At 46.9% G+C, this 15,355-nt stretch overlaps 2 protein-coding genes across 2 annotated transcripts in view; one reads left to right on the forward strand and one right to left on the reverse strand.

Moving 5' to 3' along the window:
- Fancd2 (Fanconi anemia, complementation group D2) overlaps positions 1 to 525 on the reverse strand; it is a 75,315-nt gene extending 74,790 nt beyond the window's left edge. The window contains exon 1 of the mRNA XM_013010343.1: positions 437 to 525. Within this exon, the coding sequence (XP_012865797.1) occupies positions 437 to 500 (64 nt within the window). The 5' untranslated portion in view covers positions 501 to 525. The remainder of the gene's footprint in view (positions 1 to 436) is intronic.
- Positions 526 to 1,139: 614 nt separating this feature from the next.
- On the forward strand, positions 1,140 to 14,492 carry Emc3 (ER membrane protein complex subunit 3). The gene is made up of 8 exons (XM_013010549.1): positions 1,140 to 1,442; positions 6,862 to 6,919; positions 7,230 to 7,323; positions 8,356 to 8,460; positions 9,168 to 9,249; positions 10,747 to 10,826; positions 11,325 to 11,407; positions 13,331 to 14,492. The coding sequence occupies exons 1-8, from the start codon at positions 1,288 to 1,290 to the stop codon at positions 13,457 to 13,459; spliced, it is 786 nt and encodes a 261-aa protein (XP_012866003.1). The 5' UTR covers positions 1,140 to 1,287; the 3' UTR covers positions 13,460 to 14,492.
- The last annotated feature ends 863 nt before the right edge of the window (positions 14,493 to 15,355 follow it).

The raw sequence follows: 15,355 nt of genomic DNA on the forward strand, positions 1-15,355 counted from the left end.
CAAATCCACCCTGGGCAGTAAAGTCCATTAGATTCTTATCTTTGCACCATTTCTTTGCCTCTGGTGTATTTACTTTGATACCCTTCTCTTTAACTATCACTATCATAGTATTCATAATCTTTTTTAAAAGGATAAAAGGGGACCAAAAGCTTATTAAAGGGGAGGGACTGTCATTTCACTGTGTCCCAGCCCCCAGATAATATACAGATGAAGTCTATAATACTAACTTTTCTTATTAGTGTGAAAGACAGGCTCAGAGGATGTTCCAAAGTCATTCATGGAACGTGAGGCAAAACTCGAGTCTCAAATCTCTTGCCCTCTATCCATTAAATCCCTATAACTGCAAGCACCTGCAAAACAAACTTTTCATCTCTTCAACTACCTCGAGTATGTGAGACCACACACACAGAGAGTAATGAATGGCTAGGGAACTTACTGGACTCCTCTTTTGTCAGGGTATCGTTACCACTTGATCTTGACAGTCTTCTTTTGAAAACCATTTTGAGTTAAATTATTTCCTAAAGTAAAATCAGACAACAAAAGTTATTCTCTAGACGGGCGCCGGTGGCTCACACTTGTCATCCTAGCTACTCAGGAGGCTGAGGTCTGAGGATCGCGGTTCAAAGCCAGCCCGGGCAGGAGTCTGTGAGACTCTTATCTCCAATGAACCACCAGAAAACCGGCAGTGGCGCTGCGGCTCCGGCGGTAGGGCGCTGGCCTGGAGCCGAAGCGCGCGGGACGGCGCCCACGCCACACGCACGGCACCACGTCCTCCGGAGACAGCTGGCGGGCGGGGCGGACGCCGTCCTGAGGCCGTCCTGAGGGCAGGGTCCTCCAGCAGAGTTAGGAGATAAAAGCCCTTCTCATTTCACCTCGTCATTCAGTGACGCCGGGCGGTACCTGTGGGGATTATCCCGACAGGAGACGGATGAGCAAACCGAGGTTCGAGGCGCGAGGCCCCAGGAGACAAGGCTGGGGCCGGCCCGGCGACTCGAAAGTTCGAGAGATAGACAGCGACCGCACTCAACTGCCGCGACGCCGACTCAGCCCCGCGCTTTCGATTTTCCCGCGCTGACTCAACGTGACGTCGTTGAACGCGCTCCGACGTGACGTCAAGACTCAGCGACGGAAGTCGGCGGCCCGGCGGCCCAGCTGGAAGCAGTGCGCCGCGGGTCGTGACTGCCGTCGAGTCCCGGGCCCACCCAGCATTGGGGCGAGAGAAGGCCCGGAAGCGGAATCTTAGAGGAACGGGACTTACCCCGGTTTGGCAGCCGGCTTTCAGTGAAGATGGCGGGGCCAGAACTGTTGCTCGACTCCAACATCCGCCTCTGGGTGGTCCTCCCCATCGTTATCATCACGTTCTTCGTGGGCATGATCCGCCACTACGTGTCCATCCTGCTGCAGAGCGACAAGAAGCTCACCCAGGAACAGGTGTCCGACAGGTGAGTCCCGTCCCCGGCCTGCCGACCTCGCTCCCCCTGTGACCTTGGGCAGCAAAGTGCCGGTTTGCCGGAGTTCGCGTCGCGCCCCTACTGGTAGTTTGGCCTCGGTCCTCGCAGTGTATTTCACGTCCGTCGTCGGTAAAATGAGGATGACGGCAGTACCTGCCTTGGAGAACAGGCTTTGGGGATCAATTAGATGATGTCTTTAAATCTCTCAGTACGGGGCTAATAATAATCGTGAATATTGGTAGTCAACTCGCTAACCTTCCGTACGATTATCTACAGTCTGTCCTATTCCTGCCCTTCGTTAGGAAGAGTTTCTACCGAGTTCTAGGTGCGTTACTGCCTTTAGTCGTGGTGACACCGGTCAAGTGGATGTGATCGTCTGCGTTCTGTGAAACAAAATTCTGTAATGGTCAGCTGGGACGCTAGGAAACAAAGCACCACTTTGCAAACTGTAAAACTGCCGTTAGAGAAATGTGATGGGTTCGCACGATCATTTCCCCTCCTAAAGTCGAGGCAACTTCTTCCTCACATGCTTCCTGTGGAAGTTATTTACAGAGACAGATTTTGAGATCACTTTCGGTTGTACATAAACATATATCCTGTTTAACTAACATTAACTAACAACTTTTAATCAGTTCTAATTATTTTCATGCAATCTCAAGAAATACTATATTGTTAACACCTCTTAGTCGCTATCAGTCTCTTTCTCCCCCCTCCCACTTGCTCTCTCTCCCTCCCTCTGTGTGAGTGTGTGTGTGTGTGTGTGTGTGTGTGTGTGTATGACAAAGTCTCTATAGGCAGCCCATGCTGTCCTCAAACTCACAATCCTACTCCCCCCCCCCAGGCTCTTACTTTAATAAAGAGAGTAAGCCCCAGGTTCAGAAGTTAACACATGTAATCATGTCTAGTAAAAATTTATTGCTTAATTTTATTGTACTTATTAGAAAGAATTTCTTTCACTGATGGCTGGTGGCTCTTGCCCATAATCCTAGCTACTGAGGAAACTGGGATCTGAGGATCACAGTTCAAAGCCAGTCCAGCCATTAAAGTCCATAAGACTTGTTTTGTTTTGTTTTGTTTTGCCAATGCTGGGGCTTGAACTCAGGGCCTGGGCACTGTCCCTGAGCTTCTTTTGCTCAAGGCTAGCAATCTGCCACTTGACCCACAGCACCACTTCTGGTGTCTTCTGTTTATAGTACTGAGGAATTGAACCCAGGGCTTCATGCACTCTATTACTAAGCCACATTCCCACCCCATTAGACTCTTATCTCCAAATAACTGCCCCAAAAAATTCAGAAGTAGGGGCTGGGAAGGTGGCTCAGTGGTAGAGTGCTTGCTTTGCATGCATGAGGCCCTGGGTTCAATTCTTCAGCACCATATAAGCAGAAAAAGCCGGAAGTGGGGCTGAGGCTCAAGTGGTAGAGCGCTAATAATCTACAGCTGAAGAGCTGGGGGACAGAGCCCAGGCCCAGAGTTCAGGCCCCACAACCGACAAAAAAAAAAAAAAATCAGAAGTAGAGCTGCGACTTAAGTGGGACAGGACCCAGGTCCTGAGGACCAATACCAAAATAATAATAATTTCTCTCATTTTGTGGAATATAATACTGGATTTCCATTTGCTGGAAATGTAAAGATTCTTTTAAATTAAAAACACATGGGAGCCGGGTGCTGGTGGCTCACACCTGTAATCCTAGCTACTCAGGAGGCTGAGATCTGAGGATCTCAGTTCAAAGCCAGCCCGGGCAGGAGAGACCATGAGACTCCTATCTCCAATAAACCACTAGAAAACCGGAAGTGGCGCTGTGGCTCAAGTGGTAGAGCGCTCGCCTTGAGCTGAAGAGCTGAGGGACAGCGCCCAGGCCCAGAGTTCAAGCCCTACGACCGACAAAAAAAAAAAAAACACATGGGGGGGGCACGCTGGAAAGGTGGCTCAGTTTAGACCCTTGCATGCATAAGGCCCTGGGTTCAATTCCTCAGCACCACATAAGCAGAAAAAGCCAGAAGAGGTGCTGTGGCTCAAGTGGTAAAGTGCTAGCCTTGAACTGAAGAGCTGAGGGACAATGCCCAGGCCCAAAGTTCAGGCCCCAAGACCTACACACACACACACAAAAAAGAAGAAGTTCCATGGTGACATTTAAGACTTTAAGCCAAGTCTCTGGTTCCTAAACCGGACACCATCTTAGTTGCAAGTTTATTTTTTCTGTAGCATGTTTCAGCCCTGACCATACTTACTTACTTTAACAAGTAACTTTACTACTAAAGGAATTTATAGAAAGATGCAAATTGAAGAGAGCATAGGTATTCAGCATTTCTTGGTACCTTCAAGTTAATTTTCGTTTGATCCTTACAGTAGCACTGAGATAGGTCATAGTAGACTTATTCCAATGGTTATAGAAAGAAAAGCCTGCAGAAGCAGCCTTTCCAGTGTAACCACAGTTCTAATTGTGCTTGAACATGTACTTGAACCCAGATTGGTCTCTGATCTGCTATCATTGTTCCTAACTGCCATTTCTGTACAATAGATGATATCCTGCACTATGTGAATTCTGATACTCGGACCCACTGCTGCCGTTCCTTTCTCCAAAATGACATTCATAGTTGATGCAATCTTTGTGTGGAACTGTTTTCAAAAAAAATAATAAAATAAGGCCGGGAGCCAGTGACTCATGCCTATAATCCTAGTTACTTAGGCTGATATCTGAGGCTCATGATTCAAAGCTACCCCCAGCAGGAATGTCCATGAGACTCTTTTCTCCAGTTAGCCACCAGAGCACTAGCTTTGAGCTGAAGAGCTCAGCAACAACACCCAGTCCCAGAGTTCAAGACCGAAGACTGACCAAGAAAAAAAAAAGTAAACTGTAGTTGTAATAATCAGAAAAAATAAAAGGAAAATGACTTTTAATAAAAATCATGTATATATATATTATATATATATGTTATATATATATATATTATAAGGTGGAATGCAGATGGATGCATGCATCTAGCTATAAAATCACCAGAAGGGATGGGTCAATTGAAGCCTGAAGTCTTCTTTTTTGAGACGGGGTCTCACTAAGTAGCCTAGGCTGAACTCATGATCCTTCTGCCTCTGCTCCTTAAGTGTTGGGATTATATTTGGAGAAAGGACATATATAAAACATGTTTTCCAACTTACAGAATGTAATAGTGCATTGGAAAAGAAGAAAAGAGTCACAGATTGTTAAGAATAGGGAATTCTAGGGCTGGGAAGGTGGCTCAGTGGTAGAGCGCTTGCCTTGCATGCATGAGGCCCTGGGTTCGATTCCTCAGCGCCACATAAGCAAAAAGAAAAAAAGCCGGAAGTGGCGCTGTGGCTCAAGTGGTAGAGCGCTAGCCTTGAGCTAAAGAGCTGAGGGACAGCGCCCAAGCCCAGAGTTCAGGCCCCACGACCGGACCCCAAAAAAAAAAAGAATAGGGAATTCCATGCCAGACACTGGTAGCTCATGCCTATAATCCCACCTACTTAGAGGGCTGAGATCTGAAGAATCATGATTCAAAGGCCATGCAGAAAAGTCCGTTAGACTCCATCTCCAAAGTAACCACTCTAGCAGGACTGGAGGAATGACTCAAGTAGAAGTGGTAGAACACCAGCTTGGCAAATGAGAGGTCCCCTAAACCCCAGTGCTGTCAAAAATAAAAAATAGAGCCTCAGGAGATAGAAATCTGAGGATTGGGATGTGAAGCCAACCCAGGCAGGAAAGTCCTGGAGACAAAGTCCTGGAGACCTATCTCCAATTAACTACCAAAAAAGCCAGAAGTAGGGGCTGGGAAGGTGGCTCAGTGGTAGAGCGCTTGCCTTGCATGCATGAGGCCCTGGGTTCAATTCCTCAGCACCACATAAGCAAAAAGAAAAAAAGCCGGAAGTGGCGCTGTGGCTCAAGTGGTAGAGTGCTAGCCTTGAGCTGAAGAGCTAAGGGACAGTGCCCAGGCCCAGAGTTCAGGCCCCACGACCGACAAAAAAACAAGCCAGAAGTGGAGCTGTAATTCAAATAGTAGAGCACTAGCCTTGAGCAAAAGAAGCTAAGGACAGTGCCCAGGTCCTGAGTTCAAGCCGCCCCAGAGAGAAAGAGAGAGAACTTCAGTTTGAGAAATACTGACTTTAAAAATTGAAGTTTTCCAGGTGCTAGTGGCTGTAATCCTAGCTACTCAGGAGGCTGACATCTCAGGATTGCAGTTTAAAGCCAACCTGGACAGGAAAGGCAGTATGAGACTTATCTCTAATTTAGCCACTAAAAAGCTGGAAGTGGAGGTGTGGCTCAAGTGATAGAGCTCTAGCCTTGAGCAAAAAAACTTTTAAGAGACAGTGCCCAAGCCCTGAGTCCCACCCCCAGCACACAGATACACAAAGAAAACAAAATCCCTAAAGTTTGGCAAGCTGGGGTGCTGCATGCCTGTAATTCTATCTCTTGGGAGGCTGAGGCAGGAAGTGCTTGGCTGTCATAGACCAGCACTGGTACACAGGCCACACACTGACTAGCATTAGTCTAGCTTCCTGGAATAGAGCAGATATAGTAAGGTCCCCTCTGTAGGCCTGTGGGTAAAGAAGTCAGGTTTTAGTCCTGAGACAGAACTCCAGGAGGACATTGGGCCTTGGAGAATTTTGTGCAGAAGGTGTTAATGGCATGAGGGCCAGTACATGCTCACCATCAGGACAACTGGCATACATGCAGGCTGGTGGGCAGACACAGAGGATGCTAACACAGTTATATTCTTTTTTCCCCCCACTTTTCAAAGATTCCATTAGTTTCAGGGATTTTTGCTCCCTTTCAACAGCTTTAGAAAACTTTTAAGTATTTTGATCTCTATTGTTTGGTATTTGTATCTTAGCAACCCTAGTCCCCGTATAGCTCCATATTATCTGTAAGGATCCACTGTGCTCTGGTATCACTACGTGATTCATTTATTCAGTCAGTGTTTACTGAGAACTTAGTCTGAATCCTGGGTGGAGTGGCTGATTGTTCTTCCTCAGATAACAGCTAGGCCTGTCCTCATTTCCACGTGTGCCTGAAGAAGTTCCTTCTTTATCCTCATCCTTCCCCTCCCTGCCCCCAGACCTGTCGAGCAGTGTCAGCTGCTCCCCTTTCCACACTCAGAAAGTTCTTTCTTGTCAAGCCAGAATGAAAAATGCCAACTATGCCTACCTCAGAAATCTTTCTTTGTTCAGATCCACAGTCTCTTCTGAGGACTACTCTTTTGAAAATCTGAGTGTGAGGCTCAGGGTATTACATTGGTTTTTAGGATATCTGAATTTAGGGCGAATTTCCACACATAGCTGTTACCAAATAGGCCCTTTCTTGTGTTCAAATAGGTCTCCACTTTATTCTCTCCTTTTCTTCTACTGTTTCACTTTAAAAAAAAAAATCTCATTGTCTGTCTTGGTTGTATTTTTCAGTCAAGTCCTAATTCGAAGCAGAGTCCTCAGGGAAAATGGAAAGTACATTCCCAAACAGGTACTCATTACTGCTTTATTAAAAGTTCTGTCATTCACAGCTGAATGTTTTATAAGAGAATTCTTTGGAAATTAGCAATTTAGTGCTAAAGCCATGGCCTGGTGGCGTTTGCTCTCACTGTGACCTTACCCTTCTTAGGAAATTGTTTTTAAATGTGACTCAGCTTAAGTGTCAGGTCGGCTGCCAAGGTGGCTGGCAGTGCTGACAGTAATAGTGTCTCCCAAGGCCTCTCAGCAGACCTCTGGGGACTAGTTGACAATTTGCAGTGTCACAGTTCTTCACACTTAAAACCCTTTCTTTCGTTTTCTAGTCTTTCTTGACACGAAAGTATTACTTCAACAACCCAGAGGATGGATTTTTCAAAAAAACTAAAAGAAAGGTTGTACCACCTTCTCCTATGACTGGTAAGGCCGCCTCCCTTCTCTCGCTGTTACAAAAGATTGTTTAAATGTTAAATTGTAGGAGATGGAAGGGACCAGAGAAGTCCTCTCACGTGGAAAGCCATAGATTGCTAGAATCTGGGCACACTGAGTGTAGGTGGATTTGAGAAGGCTGCGGAGCTTTCCAGCATCTCCCACCATGCCTGCGCCTCTGCTGGCAGATGGCTGTCCTGCTGCTGCCTGAGCCAGGAGGAGCTCCGAGTTTGGGCCGTCTGAAAGTATTCACTGCAGCCACAAATTGGAATACGCCTAGACATTGAAAATCCTAAGGGATAGTTACTATACCAGCGTGCAAATAACAGTCACAAAATTACTTTCATTCATTTTATTCTTTTGTTGTTGTTGTTAATCATGGGGCTTGAACTCAGGGCCTGGGTGCTGTCCCTGAGCTCTTCTGCTCAAGGCTAGTGCTCTACCACTTAAGCCACAGCACCACTTCCTATTTTATTCTTTTGTCGGGCTGGGGAATCAAGCTAGGACCTTATGTACACAAGGCAAGCTCTCTTACCACTGCGGTTAACAACTATAGCCCTCACAATTTTTTTTTTGGGGGGGTCCGGTCGTGAGGCCTGAACTCTGGGCCTGGGCGCTGTCCCTCAGCTCTTCAGCTCAAGGCTAGCTCTCTACCACTTGAGCCACGGCACCACTTCTGGCTTTTTTCTTTTTGTTTATGTGGTGCTGAGGAATCGAACCCCGGGCCTCAGGCATGCAAGGCAAGTGCTCTACCACTGAGCCACCTTTCCAGCCCCACAAAATTATTTTTTAAAGGTTAAGAAACAACATACTCAGTATGGAGCCCCTTTATATTTGCATCACTTTCATTAGAGGTGAAAGCATGTGCCATAGACAGCTGAACATGTTCGGAGAGGCCTAAAAGAGCCTCTCCAGCATCAAATTTTGTCATTTGAACTCTGAGTTTCATCTACATTATAAGAATTTCCACAACATGGGCGTGGTCAGCAGAGGAAACCCAAGTGCCTTGTGCTTCTGTCCTAGATCCCACCATGCTCACAGACATGATGAAGGGGAACGTGACAAATGTCCTTCCCATGATTCTCATCGGAGGTTGGATCAACATGACTTTCTCTGGCTTTGTTACAAGTAAGTTCCAGCTCTAGCGCACCTCACGTTTACTTTGGCTGCACTCCCTTCCCAGGTCCCCAGCCAGAGAAATCCCCAGCTGCTGACACCCGTAATGTTCTGGGTCTTAGGCTTTCTTGTGGAAACTGCTAATATTGCTTGAATAAAAGCATTTAATAGACTACAGTTTTGCACCACCTTTTCCAAATTGATCCTAAGTTCCTGGGCTGGATGCCCTTTTCCCAATGAAGACTCAAAAGAGGGACTTGCTAGTTTGCCTCTGTGACGAGGTGTATTCTAGGGAAGGGAGTTTGAACTCCTTCTGACTTCCTTTGCCAGGTGTGATGGGCAGTTTTCAACCTGTTTTGCTTGTAAATTGATTTGATTTTCATTAATCTGGCTTCCTAGATCTGTAGTGACTTCGACTTGTACAAACTCCACTTAGGGCTTAGTGGATCAGTGCAATTATTTTTTTCCAAATTTTAGGTCACAGCTCAGTTTGAGTGCCTGCTCAGCAGTCTAGAAGTTGGTATTATTCAAGGAAACTGGAGCAGAGCCACACTCTGACTGTTTTTTCCTTCAGGAACTGCCATGGATTTCCTGGTGGAAATCATTTTCCAACAGCCAGATGGCACAGAGTCCCCACCTCCTCAGGAGAGTGCTTTCACACTTCAGCCCTCTAAAAATAACACAGCTGCGTGCTGAGAACGTTTCTCTCCTCTCTGCAGCCAAGGTCCCATTTCCACTGACCCTCCGTTTTAAGCCTATGCTACAGCAAGGGATTGAACTGCTCACCTTAGACGCGTCCTGGTAAGAACTTGCTTATCTAATAAAAATATAAGCCAAAACCTAAACATCAAAGCTCCCAGTTTGACTTTCTACCTGGAATAGGTGTTTTAAAGGTTGTCTTTGGTTTGGTTTGTTGTTAATAGTTGAAATCCACTCAGAACGCCCTGCTGGGTTTTGGTCTTTGCGTGGGTCTTGAGTGAGGAGAGGATATGCTGGGTTTTTTTCCCTGGGGTGTAAGTGAAGGTGCTGGCTTAAAAAAAAAAAATGAGGGGCTGGGAAGGTGGCTCAGTGGTAGAGCGCTTGCCTTGCATGCCTGAGGCCCTGGGTTCGATTCCTCAGCACCACATAAGCAAAAAAAAAAAAAAAAATGACCTTACCACACAATCCTTTGTATTTCAGGTTTGTTTCATTATTTTATTCTGTATTTTCTTTTGGCTTAGTTGTGTGAGGTGAGTTTGTTTTCAAGTGTTAGGAATGGAGCTCAGGGCCTTGCCCATTCTAGGCAAGTACTCTACCATTGATCTATAACTCCAAACTTTGGTCTTGTGAGACCAAGTCTTGCTATGTAACCCAGGAAGACCTCAAACTCTTGGTCCCTCGGACTAGTGCTGGGATTACAGGTGTAATCCCTGGCTAGGGGAAACCTTTTTATCAATATCATGGAGCTTATGGGAATGTGTGTGTCAGCCATCTTTCTGTTACTGTAACAAGTACCTGAGACAACCAGTTTGTGAGGAAAGGTTTGTTGCAGCTCACTTTTAGAGTTCTCGTTCATTCCATGACCAACAGGCCCCACGGGTTTGGCCTGTGGCAGCGGATCTTGGCAGCAGCGTGGTTCTAGCCCAGTAGTCAGAACACAAGAGGGAGAGGGGAAGAGTCCAATCTGCCACCTTGGGGGCAGGGGACAGACAGACCTAAAATAAAGGAGGCCTCAAGAGATGAAGTTCAGAACCCAAAGGCTTTCCCAACAGCTGCTGTCCTCAGCTACTGCAAGCACTTCCTGAAAACCTCCTCCTTCCCTTTTCTGCTGAGTGAAACACACAAGCATGCTTCCTCTAGGGAACCCGATTCTAGACAGGGACCTCTTAACAGAGAAGTTCCTTCTCTTCCTCCCTCCCTCCCTCCCTCCCTCCCTCCCTCCTTCCCTTCCTTCCTTCCTTTGCCCAAGCTCAGGACCTAGGTGCTGTCCCCGAGCTTTATTTTTTGTTTATTTCACTCAAGGTTAACACTCTACCACTTCTAGCTTTTTTGGTAGTTTATTGGAGATAAACTCCAATAGAGTCTCCAGTAGAGTCTCACAGACTTCCTACCAAGGCAGGTTTCAAACCATGATCCTCAAATCTCAGCTTCCTATTATAAGCGTGAGCGAGACCCTGACACCTGGCAAGAAATATCAGTCAGCATTCTGTGTCTCTATTTGGGTTGTGAATTGGCTGCATCAGCCCTAACCCAGGCAGCAGAAGGGTGCTGTGCATTGATTTCTGAAGTAACCACCTGTACTTTCCTTTGGCTTTGTAGGGTGAGTTCTGCATCCTGGTACTTCCTCAATGTGTTTGGGCTCCGGAGCATTTATTCTCTGATTCTGGGCCAAGATAATGGTAAGAAACAGTAGGCCTGATCACAAATACTTGCTTAGAGGAATCATCCATATTAGAGCACAAAAACCCTGCAGTTAGTTAGCTATTGGTTATCACAGAAGAACATTGCTTCATTCTTCAAGTTCCTCAGTTGTTCTGGAAACCTGAAAAATTCCCAGGCTCCCACCGAAGCCCTGGGTTGCACGTTGAGACCTTCACAGCCACCCTCGCAGGGCTGACAGAGCACACGAGGTAGATACACAGAGCACCTCGTGAGGGTCCTAGCGTACGGTATTACTCAGTAACTGGCAGCCCCTGCGTGGAGGGTAAAATAAAGTTGCAAGCTTCTGTTAGTTGTCTTTCTGCAGCGGTCAGCCCTGTTTTTCAGGGGAGGTACAGTGGCTTTCCCATAATCGCAGTTCATGGGTGCTAGCCAGTCAGGGGTCCCATCCTGAGAAACACCATCAAGCTGGCAGTGCCGAGCACTGCTTGGGATTCACTCAGCCTGTCTCCATGCAGCCGCTGACCAGTCACGAATGATGCAGGAGCAGATGACGGGAGCAGCCATGGCCATGCCCGCAGACACCAACAAGGCGTTCAAGGTATGCGCCCCGCGCTGCCAGCAGCAGGTGGCGTTGCCGGGCCCTCAGAAAGACACTGGTCCTCTCTTTCCTCAGTTTCCCTAGCTGTGGCTCCTCACCTATCATAGACAAACACACTGAGGAAAACTCCCAAAGTAAACAGTCACGGCTTCAACCTGCGCAGTGTTGCAGCCACCGTCCCCCATCCGGGCACTCAGTCACCACTCCATCCTGTGTGGCCCATGGCAGCTGAGAGATGCCAGGTTCATGCAACTTTTCTTATAGTCTTTCCTATACTTACTCTGTTTCATTATTGTTGTTTAGTTTCTAACCCCGACTTACAAGGTAAACTTCATGTTAGGGATGTAGCGGAATAGCTGCGTAGGGCATGGCACCCCTTTGCAGATTCAAGTCCACACATAGTCTTGGAATGTCCTCCCTGAGGACAAAGTAAAACGCTAAGCTGGACCAATGCATTCTCAAGCCATGTGCAATGTTGGTATAGCTGTAGACACCTGTAGTCCCAGCCTCTTGGGAGGCTAAAGGAGGATCCTGTTAGTGTAGGAATTTGAGACCAGGCTCAGCCTCCTAGTGAGACCCTGTGTCACACAGAAAGCTCTGTGCTGAGCGCTAGTGTTTGAGCATAAAATATTTAAATTCAGCAAAAATAGAGCATGTGTATCTCTTGTTCTTCAGACAGGCGTGTCTATTAAGTTAATTAGAGATTCTTGTCACTTATACTGGTTTCCAAATACCCAAATTTAATCCACCATGGAAGTGAGGCTATAAAACAGCACAGTTGAAAAGGAAGGCGTGACACTGTCCAAAAAGAAATGTACTCTTACCTGACTTACATAACTAACCCCTCTGTACAACACCTTCTTCATCATCATCATCATCAAAGTAAAAAAACAACCTAGTCAAAGGCAGCCCATTAAACATTTGGGACATTTCAGCCTTTTTGGGACCCAGCAGATATGAGATGTAAATGGAATGTGTGCAATGGAGTATTATTCAACTATAAAAAGGGATGGGGGGGATATGGGAAGGGATAGGAAAGGAAAACAAAGGAGGAGTTAACAATGCTTGATTAGAAATGTACTCATTATCTTGCCCATGTAATTGTAACTCCTCTGTATGGTATTTTCACAATAAAAATAAAAAGGGATGAAGACTGGGTGCTGGTGGCTCACACGTAGCTACTCAGGCGGCTGAGATCTGAGGATTGAAGTTCAAAGCTAGCCCAGGCAGAAAAATCCGTAAGACTTACCTCCAATAAACCACTGAAGTACAGAAAGTACAACTGTGGCTCAAATGGTAGGGCACTAGCCATGAGCACAGAAGCTCAGCGATAATGCACAGGCCCTAAGTTCAAGCCTCAACACAGGTAACAAACACACAAAAAAGGAATGAAGTACTGAGTCATCCTGAACAGTGATCAGCCTTGAAAGCATGTTAAGTGAGAGGGAAACAACAAAGCCACACCCATCATAGACTATCAGCCCCTTCCCAGAATGTTCGGGAGCGGGTACTGGGCAGAGGGCCTGTGTGGTGGGCAACTCCATAGCCTATTCAAGTCTCAGTACTGGAGCCAGAGAGCAATAAATAAGTAATATTTTTAATAACTCAGGTAAAAGTAGACTAATAATAGAATATGAAGAAAATTTTCAGAAAATTATGAAAATTGGTTCAGCATATTAATTACATCAGAATCTAACAACCCCAAGTTACCAGCATAAGGAAATTGTGTGTGTTTGTGTGTGTGTGTGTGTGTGTTCACTGTGCATCTTCACAGTGACACAGAGACATGGTGCTCAGTGAGCAAGAGGTTCAGCAGCTCTCAGCCCAGTCTCCTTCTAGCTCCTGGCTGGGCAGGCAGAGACCACAGGTCACTCTGGTCCAGTCACGAGCCCCTTCCTCCCCACCCTCTCGTCTTCTCTGCAGACAGAGTGGGAGGCTTTGGAGCTGACAGACCACCAGTGGGCACTGGATGATGTGGAGGAGGAGCTCATGGCCAAGGACTTACACTTCGAAGGCATGTTCAAGAAGGAATTACAGACGTCCATCTTCTGAGGACCAAGCAGGGATTGGCTGTGCCAGGAACTTGGAATAGCGCTTAACCTTGTAACTTTCGTTGGAGCTTCGGAGCCTCTGAAAATAAAAGGGGTGCCAGGGCTGGCGGGTGTGCTGCAAGGCTCGTTCTTGTCTGAGCTGGGTCCCCCTGTATTGGAAACTAGAGGAAAGAGGAGTATTGCGGGGTGACATGCTAGTTAAAAGTGGCATACATTTTCCTGATAGAGACTAGTGATGAAGTCAGAGAAAGGGGAATCCTCATAGAGCTACTAAATCTACACCCAAAGGTAGCCCAAACCACCCAGTCTCTGGAAGAAACATCGTCAGTTATAACTAGTTCTTATGTTCAGTCAGCCTGACTTCTAACCACTGTAAACTCCTGTTTTCTTGGAATCCAAACACCCTGCATTCTACCTTTAATTTCTATTTTGTTAGGATTTTTAACTTTCTTTACAAAAGTAATACATTTTCAGTACCGAAAATTTAGAAACTATGGGAGAGCCAAATAAATGGCCTTGTGCTGTTCACTCAAAGCTTACTAAATGACACGTTAGACAAATGTGTCGAAACTGGCTAAGATTAACTCTTCAGCGTGGCTAGCCTCGGTCAGGACAGACCTGGAACACAAACTTGTAATTCTGGTACTGTCCAGTGAAAGTGACTGACCCCAAGGCCTGCCGGGCTCTCGTAGGCCTATGGGGTCATCAGAGACAAGTTCTTGATCTGGACTTCAGAAAACAGCAAATCCACTGGCCAGTGGACAGTGCTGTGCTGTGCATGGCCAGCTAGCTGAACAGAAGACCTCATTCCTGATTACTCTGGACAGGAGAAAATTCACATATCGCTGTCAGAGAGAGGGGGCAGCCAGATGTGTAGGTCAGGATGCCCAGGAATACTTCTGTCTTGATTAATGGTCCCAGGGAGGTGGCAGGGCACCATTGCTGTACCAAGAGGTGAATGTAATTTGCATGTTGAGCTCTGTATCAAGAACAACAACTTGACTACAAATTAAACCATCCTGTGTTCTCTCCTTTGCCTGTGAATGTGTTGCCTCTGGGGGTCACTGAGTTTCTACCAGCAGTGAGAAGTGTCAATTTAGTCCACAGCTGGCGTGTCATGGTGAAAGACAGTAGCTTCGTCTTCAGAGACCTCAGGAGACGGGGGAGCAGCTCAGGTCGCCAGGGGCTTAGTGCACATGAGGTCCTGGGTCCACCCCAGTAGAAAACCAATGAGCTTGTGAGCACTGTGAAATGAGCACTGTGTATACAGCCCAGGCGTGGAACTCCCAGTAGTGAGTGCTGGGATTACAGACACCATCACATGACACCGTCTTCATCCTCTTCATTGAAGCTCTGAAGCCCTCAGACACGCCAAGGAATGGAAGGCAGATGACATGCCAGTCTTAAAAGCAGAGCTGAGGGCTGGGAAAGTGGCTCAGTGGTAGAGTGCTTGCCTTGCATGCATGAGGCCCTGGGTTCGATTCCTCAGTACCACATAATCAGAAAAAAGCTGGAAGTGGTGCTATGGCTCAAGTGGTAGAGCGCTAGCCTTGAGCTGAAGAGCTGAGGGACAGCGCCCAGGCCCAGAGTTCAGGCCCCATGACTGACAAAAAATAATAATAATAAGCAGAGCTGCGGTGGCTTGGTGGTAGAGTGCTTGCCTCGCATACATGAGGCCCTGAGTTCGATTCCTCGGCACCACATACACAGAAAAAGCCGAAGTGTCACTGTGATTCAAGTGGTAGCGTGCTAGCGTTAAGCTGAAGAACTGAGGGACAGCGCCCAGGCCCAGAGTTCGGTCCACACACCGACAAAAAAAAAGCAGAACTGATGGTGATGGCAGTAGTGAGGAGCCTGCAGGAGGAGCTGAGGTGAGGGCTTTGCTGCTGGCGGAGAA

This window comes from Dipodomys ordii, unplaced genomic scaffold, assembly GCF_000151885.1.
Source record: "Dipodomys ordii isolate 6190 unplaced genomic scaffold, Dord_2.0 Scaffold12, whole genome shotgun sequence".
Taxonomy (NCBI): Eukaryota; Metazoa; Chordata; class Mammalia; order Rodentia; family Heteromyidae; genus Dipodomys; species Dipodomys ordii.

Excerpts from the sequence above, each read along its gene's own strand:
- Emc3 (XM_013010549.1), top strand. The coding sequence starts at position 1,288 with ATGGCGGGGCCAGAACTGTTGCTCGACTCCAACATCCGCCTCTGGGTG. Across the intron at positions 9,250-10,746 it reads CTCACCTTAGACGCGTCCTG|GGTGAGTTCTGCATCCTGGT; the intron begins GTAAGAACTTGC and ends TTGGCTTTGTAG. Across the intron at positions 10,827-11,324 it reads GATTCTGGGCCAAGATAATG|CCGCTGACCAGTCACGAATG; the intron begins GTAAGAAACAGT and ends GTCTCCATGCAG.